Raw genomic sequence first — 11,180 nt, forward strand, 5'->3', positions numbered from 1 at the left:
CCTGATATCAGAACTGGTTTATTCATTTCACTTGGATTGGACTAGACTTTTTTATAATCTAGGTTATTGCAGCATTAAGTCCAATTTGAATATTTTTATATTTGACTGTACTTCAACTTAATCATCACAATAACCTGTTAAAACTAGAATCAAAGTTTATACTGATTCCTGAACTTTCATGGCACATTTAACATGCTATAACTTATGTTACATGTCAGTGCTTGCTGCTTGTCAAGGCATATTTTGTCCTTATTTCTGTTTATGTCCATTATTTGTCACAAGGCTTAAAATTCAGCATCGTACATAATGACTGTTGGGTTTTTTCCCAATGAACCGGTTATCAAAAAAATGAAAATCCTGAAGACAATATCTATCACTTTTCTTCAAAATAATATTTTTAGATTTAAATTCTAACAAACAAATATTTACATTAATGTTGACTGTTGACTGTCAACTCACCTCAGAAGCAGGTGATCTTAGAAATTCTCACTACTGTTTTCACTCAGCAGAGCCCGCAGGCTGCCTCCGCTGGTTTCCAAGTAAACCGATACCGCCTCATCTCCAGCTCGCCCCTCCCTGTCTGTCCCACAGCTATAAAAGCCCTCCCTCCCTCACTCAACCTCAGAACAAAGTTAGGAGAGGGTGTGTGAGTCCTACTAGAGAATGAGAAGCCTCCTAGTGGGACACTGTATTTATTTATTGAATTTATTTCCTTTATTCATACACAACCTTTGATTTTGGTCACATTTTTTTCTCTGCTGTGGATTACTTGGAGCTGATTCACGAGGATTAAAAAAAAAGGATATCGTGTTTTTATTGTAAGCTATGGTGGCTTACGATGAACTGGGTAGCTTGGTGCCTATCAAACGGACTTTGCAAGTGATAGACTGCCAGAACCAAGCCAACAAAGAGTCAGAGGTAAGATCTGAAAACATTCTACTTTGTTTTTCTGCTACCAATGTACTCGAGCAAATATTTGACAGGAACTCATTAAGGTGAGGTCATACCTTGGTTTCAGATAGTGAATGAATCAGTGCCGAACCCTGTCTTTATCTCACCTTCTTACAGCGGTGAACTTCGCTCCTGAGCACTAAATATGTCTGTGATACTGCCTAACCTGCAAAAGTTAATGATTGTATTCCACTGCACCCATGACATTGTTAACAGTGAACCGTCTTTGTGTATTGCACGTCTGTGGACAAATATGCATCCCAGCAGGTAGCTCAGCAGGCGATGAACCCCCAGTCAACAAACCAACCTCTGTTCTGTTCAGTCTCGTCTAGTATTTGTTTGCCGTCTGATATTTGAAGTTAAATCAGGTTTTCTCTGATGCTAATTCAGAAAAGCAACAGGAGAGGATTCTTTCAATTGCAAACTCAGGGGTTACAGGTACTGAAACCTCAGTTTGCCCTGTGTGTCTATGTTTGCTTCTCTTTTTTTGGCTTCTCTTTCGGGAGATATCAGGAACATGTGGTGCCTTTTACGGTAATCTACTCAATAAAGGAGAAGTTATAGATTAATTCATTCCTTTTTCTCCCTGAATTGCACAATTGAAACTCCATTTTAGCTTTACAGGTTTTGTGACATTCCTGTGAATTTTCTGATGACTATGACTTCATTATTTGAGGTCTGGCTGTCCTTTCCTTCAATCTTATTGACTTGTTTGGAGCATTAGCCGTGCGCACTCACGTCCCTGAAAAAGCACTTGATGTTTATGAGGTTGTGAGAAGGTTTAAGTAGCACACTGCACAAGTACAACGAGGGGTCATTGTTCCACTGATAAGAGCCTGGATCCATCTGGTTTCCTGAAGTGAACAAGACTCTACAAACCACAAGAAACAGAAACTTTTCCCTGTCTGTTCCCTTTCAGACTGATTAACAGAAACCGGGGTTCTACTGTTCTTTTGTTATTCATAGGCAGGTTTTCAAAGGACAGGAAGGTGACAATGGTTTCCAGTATCAACATTGGAAACCCCACTCCCCATTGGAAACTTTTTCTCTTTCTTTATTCTTCATTTAAATTTGCATGACCACAAATTCCGAGTCAGACTAGTCTGTCTGTGCATGTGGGACTCAGTTAACATGTGGCGTCTATTAACTCCTCCCTGCCACTAGAGGGCTTAGGAAAATCTCAAGGAACTCGGGGTGTTGGGGTCCGATGGGGAGATGTGACTCGATCTTGTGTGGATCTGTTCCACAGCTGTGTCTGCAGAGCCTGGAGCCTCAAAGCCGCCCTGTTTCCCAGATTTGCTGAGCCAAAGCAAAAAATCTCTTTTGGCCTGAGTCAGGCGAAAACACAAGCAGCCCTTAGTTGGGGGGGGGGGGGGGGCTGTATTGCTGTAAACTCATTCAGATTTCGTGCAAATTTACAAATCATTATTCTGATCATGATGGACCCCTTATTATCCTGTTTGGAAGCATTACCTCAGATTTTTAGCTGTCTGTCTTTGTGTGAATTGTTGTGATTGGCTCAAGGCCAAGCTGCTCTCTCCTTCATCCCATCCCTGGGGGAGGGGGGTTACCTTGGCCAGGTGTAGGGCTGCTCTCACGTCAGGTTTGCTTGAAGCCTGTTTCGACTTGCAGTCATTAACACTGCGGTTCAGCCACTGTGACGGCACTAAGTCAGCACATTTGTGAACGACTGCTGCTCAGGTTCCGACTGTCTGTCCGTCTCAGTCCTGACAGACTGTCTGTACTTCTTAATCTATCTAGGAAAGCAGAGAGAACGCATTCATCGTACGGTGGTTGAGCGATGACGCAGATCCATCCTGGAGTCGTATTTGTTGTCAGGCGAGATAGTAGCGGTGTGAAGCAGGGAGGGGCGTCGAACAGCTGAGAGCTGGGTCTCGTGCATTCCTGGCATTCCTCCAGACCCCTTTCCCCTGCTGATGGACATCCAGAATGGCTCTTTTGTGCTCTGTGGGCCAGTCTGGCTCAACACACTTCAGATAATGGAGCCAACAGCTGCTGGAGCTGCTTCCTGCTCGTCTGTCTGCTGCTCCGCCAGTCTGTCTGACGGCGGATTGACTTAAGCGCCATCAACTTTCCATCAACTCTAAACTAGAGTCAATGATGGGGATTTATGATGTGATTTGTTGTGTTCTGTTACAAGGAAGTGCCTGGACTCACTGTTGAGGTCTCTGTGAAAACCATACTAATTTTGTTCTGTGTTGTGGTCTGCAGAATAAGAATTCTCTTTTTTTTTTTTTTTTGGACAAATTGTCTAACTAGTCCATTTTTTCCCTCTTGCTTCTCCAGGAACCCAGCAACAAGCGTGTCCGTTCTCTCGGCAGGGTGACGTCGCTAGCCAGCCTCATATCACCGGTGAAGAATGGGGCCGTCCGGCGCTTCGGCCAAACCATCCAGGTGAGCTCCTGCGATTTCCTGAGAAACAGCTTCTTGGTTTCAAACTGCAACATGTCTGACATCTGGGGCGTCCTCTTCGTCCGCAGGCCTCATTCCGGGGCGATGGCAAGGCGCCGGGCGTGCCCCAGAAGCCTTGCAACAAGGCAGCGGCCCCAACACCGCCAAAAAGGAGGAACAGCACGCTGTGGTCTGAAACACTAGACGTCCGCCAGAAAGGAACTTTCTCCACCAAAGAGATCAAGCGGCAGGAGGTGAGACTCAGCGAAGAGAAAGGAGACGGTCGTAGACGACGCTGTCAGCACAGCGCAGCTGCAGAGTCATGTGTTAGGAATCCAGACAGCGGTGAATTACACCTATCTAACAGACTAGCTCACATACCCATGTAGCATTTGAGTCAAGTAGTCTAAATGGGACCAAAAGCCATCCAGAGGCCTTTTCCCAGTCTGGTTAAGTTAACACAGGGCTGAGAAGCCAATGAACAAACTCTCCCGCCCCCACCCCACTCATCCTGTATGTGTCAGAATGTCTGGGCCGACGGTCTGACGCTGTAAACAGTGTGTCCAGTTTTAATCTCAGAAAGCCAGAAGGAGAGGCAGAATACATCCAGATAGGTTTCAGTTTTGAGAAGTTTACCTCACTGATTTGCAGCCGCAAGGTTTTAAATTGACTTTTAATGGTAAAAATGTAATGACATCCTGAAAACAGTATCTTACCGTGCGCGTTCCTCCCTTTCTTCAGGCCATATTTGAGCTGTCTCGTGGAGAACAGGACCTGATTGAGGACCTCCAGCTCGCACGCAAGGTTTGTGCTTTCAGATCTATGTGGCAGAGGGAGTGCATACAAAGCAAACAGATTGAATTGAACTCTGGCAGGCTTTTCACATAGCCAAGCCAGAAACTATTAAAAGACAGGAATTATTTCTGTGTCTTTCCCTTAAAGATAGTTATTCTTAGCATCTACCACTGATGGAATGTTGTTAGTTGACTGTTCTTTCTCTTCCCTCCTGCTCAGGCGTACCACGATCCCATGCTGAAGCTCTCCATTATGTCTGAAGAGGAGCTCACACACATCTTTGGAAACCTGGATGCTTACATCCCTCTGCATGAGGACCTCCTGTCCAAGCTTTCCAAAGCTACAGGGCCCGATGGCACCGTTGGTCAAATCGGACAGATTGTCGTGAGCTGGGTAAATGTCACGTTTCCAAATATCTCAAACCGTTTTTTGGTTGTGGTTAAAACATAAATGGGTATGAAAACAGCATGGAAACATTAGTTAAAGTGTCCCGTCTCCCACGCAGCTGCCTCGGCTTAACGCCTACAAAGACTACTGCAGCAACCAGCTAGCAGCCAAGGCGCTCCTGGATCAGAAGAAACAGGACCCGCGGGTGCAGGACTTTCTGCAACGCTGTCTGGAGTCGCCTTTCAGCAGGAAGCTGGACTTGTGGAGCTTCCTGGACATCCCACGCTCTCGTCTGGTCAAGTATCCGCTGCTGCTCAAAGAGATCCTGAAACACACTCCGACGGAGCACCCGGACGCCGCCAGCCTGGAGGAAGCAGTAAGTTGAAACTGGTTAACGTTGGACAGAACTTAATCTTGATTTGTGATTTTAAAGAGTGGCTGAAGCTCAATCTGTGATTGTTTTTTTTAGATCGCCATCATCCACAGAGTGCTGTCTGACATCAACATGAAGAAGGGAGAGTCCGAGTGCCAGTACTACATCGACAAGTTGGAGTATCTTGACGACAGGCAGAGAGACCCTCTCATCGAGCAGTGCAAGAGCCTGCTGTGTCACGGAGAACTCCGAAACAAGAGCGGCACGGTGAGCAGAACTCTTTCCTATCATTAAAACATTCCTCCTTTGGCTGCCGGTTCGTTTTTCAGCTTCAACTTTGATAGCAAAGTTTTCTGTAAAATATAAATCCTCAGTTTTTTAATATTTTTTTTGTCTCTATTATTTGTTCTCTTCTAGAAGCTGCATGTGTTCCTGTTCACCGAGCTGCTGGTTCTGACCCGTCCCGTCACCAGAAACGAGCGCCATTGCTTCCAGGTTTACCGGCAGCCAATCCCGGTGCAGGGGCTGGTTTTGGAAGACCTGCAGGATGGAGACGTCAGAATGGGCGGCTCCTTCAGAGGCGCTTTCAGCAACGCTGACAAAGGTGAGGCTCGTGTTTGAGTGTTTGATGACGTTTCCGATGGAGAAAAGTCAAAGGTATTGATTGCTCATCCTACTTTTTTTCCACTTTGCCCACAGCAAAGAACATTTTCCGTGTGAGATCCCAAGACCTGAGCCAGACGCAGTCCCATACGCTGCAGGTCAACGATATTTTCCACAAGCAACAATGGCTGAACTGCCTCCGCAGCGCCATCTCCGTCCACCGGCCCCTCAGCGAGCCTTCCACCCCCATCCCATCGGCGAGCGGCGACGCTCGGTCCAAGCGCCGCCCTTCTTCCGTCTCCGCCATCATCCACATGGAGGAAGCGGACGAGAACTGCCCACAGCCGACCTCACAATCCGCCCCCAGCTCACCCTGCAGCGGCACAACCCCCATCTCCACCCCAGCCCACTCATCATCATCAACATCACCATCATCGTCGTCGTCGTCGTCTACGTCGTCTACGTCGTCTTCATCGTCGTCACTCTCCACGCCCGCGACACACAAAACCAAAAAGGACAAGAAGTCCCTGTATTCTTTAGGGAAGAGAAAAGAGACGATGGTGTGAACTGTGGGGGGGGGGGGACGGACTCCTGTTCAGACTTTTTTTTGTACATAAGTGTCATAACAACACAGAGAAGCCTGGGACTATTTATGCGTGAGTGCGTATTATTATTACAACAGTGTTCTGTGTTACTGTCCTCTCTGGCAGCTATTTACTTTACCCCTCCATCGGAGCGTGTCCCACGGAGACACAGTATTCTGGAGACGAGTGCACGACTTCCTCCACCTCTAAAAAGGGAAGCAAAACGAGGGACAAACACCTTTCACACGAGAATCTGTGTGAGAAACTTGTTGATTTCCTAGAGGTGGTGCATTCAACCTTGTTTACTGGTAAATTGATATTTAAGCATTATTTTCTTAGATCTTGTGGGGGTTGAAAAAAAAAAAAGATTTACATTTTTATATTCTAAAAATGATTGTAGTATTTTTTAGGTGTAATAAAGCAGCACTGTTTTAGTTATTTGGTGAAGTCATTCTAAAATCCAGGCAGGTTTTGAGAAAAGAATTCTTAAACAGAGGTTTTCATACAAATAACACAGAGACAAAAATGTCTGTTGAAGTCAGATTTTCATTCAGAAAAATGCGTCTTATTTTTATACATTCCTTTTACGACAGATGTTGGGATCAACGCTTTTATTTTTTCACATACTGCAGTCAGAGGCATTAATTTAAATCCATAAACAGATGAGATTGTATTTTCTCTCGGTTAAAAGAGCAGAGACATTGCAATGAAGTTTAAAGTTGGCAAATCATCTGATGTCGGAAGAGATGGGTTTTGTTTTGAAACAAAATTTTGAACTGAGCCATGTTGGTTTTTTTTTTTTTTTAAAAAAAGAGCTGACTTTTCAGAATGAAACATCACTTTTCAGTGTAGCATCTTGCATGGGGCTTTAGTTGTGGACACTGCTTGTACCAGTAGAAGCAACAGGATGTATTCACTCGTCCAGAAGGACGAGGCAGTTAAACGTGGAACGAGAAAAACTGGTGGATAAAGAGAAAGTTGTTGAACGTGGAAGAGAGAAAGACAAATGATGGATAAAGCTGAGAGTGAACTGAAATGTAGCGTCAATGCAAGATGAGGAACTCCATCAGCTTTTCCTTAGAAGTTGATGTGATATCTTGCTCAGAGAAGATGGTAAAATCAAGTAAAAAGTACGGAATAAGTATGTAGGGGAAGGGAGGAAGAGCAAAGTTTTTGTAAGTGTTTTCAAGAAGATGGAAAATAAAGGGTGACTTGTTTGTCCCAAACTGTATGTAATTAAAAGAACAATAAAGATCTGTGGAAGATTTTCATCTGACCTTTAAGTTTCATGTTATTTTTTCTCCCCTGACTACAGTGTTTTCCACACTGTAAAGCACACTGGACTATAAGGCGTACATTCAACGAATGGCCTATTAAAACATTTTTTTTCATACATAAAGCGCTCTGGATTCTAAAAAAACATCTGAGAACTCCTCTTCAATGAATGTTCTATTTTAAAACTTGTCTTCATGTATAAGACACTTTGGATTATAAGAAATTGAGAAAATTAAAGGCTTTTAGGTGCGCCTTATAGTGTGGAAAATTGTGTGTGTGTGCGTGCGTGTGTGTGTGTGTGTGTGTGTGTCTTTCTCATACGGCTCACATGGAATTAAAAACAGGAGTGTCCCATATGAAGACAGGAAAAAGAGATACCCATTGATTTATGGCTATGCTCAGCTCTTAACTAAACAGTGGGTTCCATGTAGTTGCCAAGAGAAACATTTCCAATGTAGGAATTAGTTGGAATGCTTTTTTTAAATCTGTAACATCCCTGCCTGGTCCTTGTTTGAACGACTGTAATTATCAGAGTCTGTTTTGAAGGAGACACCTCATCCCGTCAGGTCATTTGGAAGACCTGACGAGTGTTCCACAAGAGCTCCTCACTTGTTGTAATACATACAATGGGTTTAAAGGCTTCAGGAGGGAGAAGGCTACTCCATTCATGCTGGTATGCAGTTTGGTGATGATGCGAGATAAATGAAGAGATCGTAGAGAGAAGCAAAGAAGCGACTGCTTCCTATCAGCCGTCACTGTGAAACAAAGGCTTTGATATCCTTTTGTGTGCTTGGCAGATGTGTGTAATGGCTTCAAGCCTCAGAAACAGAGCATTCTCCAAACATTTGCTCATGCTCTCCATGCAGTCTCCTTTTACTTTCATTGGATTTGAACATGCACCAGGTTTACAGTGATATGGAAGCTGTTAACTCCATTGGCAGGAAAGTAGCCCCCCTCAGAACAGAGAAGCTGTTAAACACTCTGGACACAAACCACTGGGCACTCGATCATTTAACACTTACTGGACATATTTTTCCGAACATTAAACCATTGGGTTTCAAGTTATTTTTATGCTATGGTGGTTTAACTACAATTTCTTTCGGTTGGTAAAGACTGAAATGCTGCAGAAAAGATAAATGAATAAACTTTAAGTTGTAGTAAATCACAGTGATCTATTAAATTTGTGTTATGTTAACAGGAGGAGCCATCAGTTTGGATGGGTAACAGCCTCCATCTCTAATCCCAAGCCCTTTTTTTAAAACACCCCCATCAACATTGTTTGATGGGGGTGCTGTAATATGCTCACAGAGCAGCTCTTTAACAACGAAATAACCTGTTATTTGGTGGCTGATTTCATCCTCTCCTCTGAAGGTAAAGAATTCTCTGCCTTTGTGCTTTAGCGTTCCAAATCTGCAGATGTGTTTTATTCATTTGCGGCCGAGTGACGGTGTAATGACAGACCAGCACTGGATGGTGCTCGTCTTTTGCCCTCGGTTACACCACAGATGGGTCAGACTAAAAACCACAGGGTGGAAGAGAAATCCTCTGGAATGATCTGAAGTATGAGAGAGCATTGAGAAGGTGTTGACCTCCCTAATATGGGATCAGAATGTCAGGATCAAAAAGATATTTAAAGAAGAAGCAATAATTGATTGGTTCATGAAGCACAAGCAGAAAAGATCATTTACGATCATGTAACAATTTAAAAAAAGGAGACAAAGTAGAAAAGCCTCCAATGAGGCATAAAAGTCAAATGAAGAGAACGGTTGAGCTATTGCCAAACAGACATGTAACAGGGAATCCAATTTTAGCCACAACCCTTGACATCCAGAACTATTCACCAATGATTATTATGAAAGCATCACATGGAGAATTCTCCAATTTTAGACATGCAGCAACTCTCCGAAACATTCATCCCAGAGTTTGCTCATCGGACTCTTGCTTTACAGTATTTTTGTTGAGACCACCAAAAAGCTTGAACTAATGACAGATTTGGGGGGGGGGGGGGGCTGTGCTGAGAGTTCATGCTGCTTAAATTAAACCTCATGTTATTTTTATTTGCCTTCATCTACAGACGAATGAAGTGGCTCCGGTTGATTTAACTGCTGTAACAGAGCAGAGTGTCTCTCTGAGGTCTTTATTTAACAGCGTGTGGCTATTTTGAACAGTAACTTTATTTATTTATTTAATTTTACTTCTTTTTTTTTTGCTGAGAACCAGTCCAGACACAAACACATCAGGACCAGTGTACCAGAAACATCTCTCTCAGCGGCTCATGTGTGCTATTCAAAGAATTGTGGGACGAGTTTATTGACGGACACAGACAGCTGAGCCTCCCGTCACAAATCCCTCACCGCCTCATCTGTCCGTACTCATCTCCATCCACCTCAAACCTCCACAAACTCACCCCGACAACCACAACCTGCCTTCAACTTCAATATCTGCTGCTGCCAATGGAGGAGAGTCACCAGAGAGGATCACATAAACTATAAAAAAAACCTCTCCGACCGGTCTGACTCAGTCTCTTTGGAATGCTTGTAGTACAAAGAGGTGACACCTAAATCCGGATAGGAGAGAATGTGCCAAGAACAGTTAGTCTTGTGTCTTTTTTGCCGAATTAGAAGTATTCACATTTGAAAAAGTTCAAGTATTTGAAGAAACTTTCTGAATTTTCATCAAAAATTTTTTTTTTGTGTTCCCTTGAGACGCTTTTTGCTTTTCTCATAGCAAATTTCATTTATTTAGGATGGAGATGGAAACGCCATCCAAAGGCCGATAATATTCTAAGCGTATTAGCGTAGGATGGTGGCCTTCACCCTCGATTATGGATATTAATGCTATGCTTGATGGCTAGTTTCATATATAGAATACTGGCATCAGAAAGGGATCAATCTTCTTATTGAACTTCTACCAAAATGCTTGTGAGCACATTTTGGAAAGCATTTTCAAACATGGAAAACCATATAAATAAGAACCTGGCTGCATTCTGTACACCTGTAGAGGATTAGAAAGACAATTTTTCAGCCTTGTCACAAAAGGCTTGGTGTTAGTGGAAGTATAAAAGAAAGAATTCAGCTGAGACAACGACCGGCCTAAACTTGCCTGAAAGCGTCGTCGTCACCAGTGAAAGAAATTGTTGAGAAAAAGGTCAGCGTGCAATAACTAGACAGATGAACAATAAAACATAAAACAAACACCCACTTGCAGCATATAAAGTCGTACAACAGGCTAGTGCCACTGGTGAAGGCCCTCAGTGAGTGGGTGATGAACTCAGTCACTCATGTCTTATGCATTGAAAAGTCCCCCCCCCAGCCCCACACAGAGTGGAGACTCTGGAACAGAGAGATTGTCTGTGAGATTAGCATGCCGACACGTGAATGCATATGAGCTCCTCTGTGTCAGTCTGTCATCACTTGGTGGCTGAGATCCTATAGAGGCTTTGGAATCTCCCTGCATTGGAAATATCTAACATCACTTTTTCACACCCACAAGAAAAAAACGTGAACGACCCTCAAGACAAAAGCTAGACACCAAAGTAAATGCTCGGAGGGGGGGGGGGGGGGAATCAGAAGACTGGAGGTCAAATGGGTTCACAGCACCCCCCCCCCCCGCCGCCATCAAAAGCTCAACTGCATGTTTTTGTCAAAATACACTCTATTCTCTCTGTCCTGACAAAACCAGGAACTAGTCTCAGTCATCACTCACACGCTGCTGAAAGGAGCTGTCTGCTCTCAGGCGAGTAGCACCTCGTCTGTTGGATTTCCTTTTGCCTGAGGAGACGACACGTGAGGCTGGAAAAG

General features: G+C 43.9%; 1 protein-coding gene across 1 annotated transcript; it reads left to right on the top strand.

The window, feature by feature from the left end:
* Window positions 1–638: 638 nt before the first annotated feature.
* Window positions 639–7,381, top strand: LOC137589072 (neuroepithelial cell-transforming gene 1 protein-like). The gene is made up of 9 exons (XM_068306522.1): window positions 639–918; window positions 3,259–3,366; window positions 3,453–3,617; window positions 4,105–4,167; window positions 4,378–4,551; window positions 4,664–4,921; window positions 5,015–5,185; window positions 5,336–5,522; window positions 5,618–7,381. The coding sequence occupies exons 1-9, from the start codon at window positions 826–828 to the stop codon at window positions 6,085–6,087; spliced, it is 1,689 nt and encodes a 562-aa protein (XP_068162623.1). The 5' UTR covers window positions 639–825; the 3' UTR covers window positions 6,088–7,381.
* Window positions 7,382–11,180: the final 3,799 nt, after the last annotated feature.

The sequence above is a fragment of the Antennarius striatus genome, chromosome 22 (assembly GCF_040054535.1).
Source record: "Antennarius striatus isolate MH-2024 chromosome 22, ASM4005453v1, whole genome shotgun sequence".
Taxonomy (NCBI): Eukaryota; Metazoa; Chordata; class Actinopteri; order Lophiiformes; family Antennariidae; genus Antennarius; species Antennarius striatus.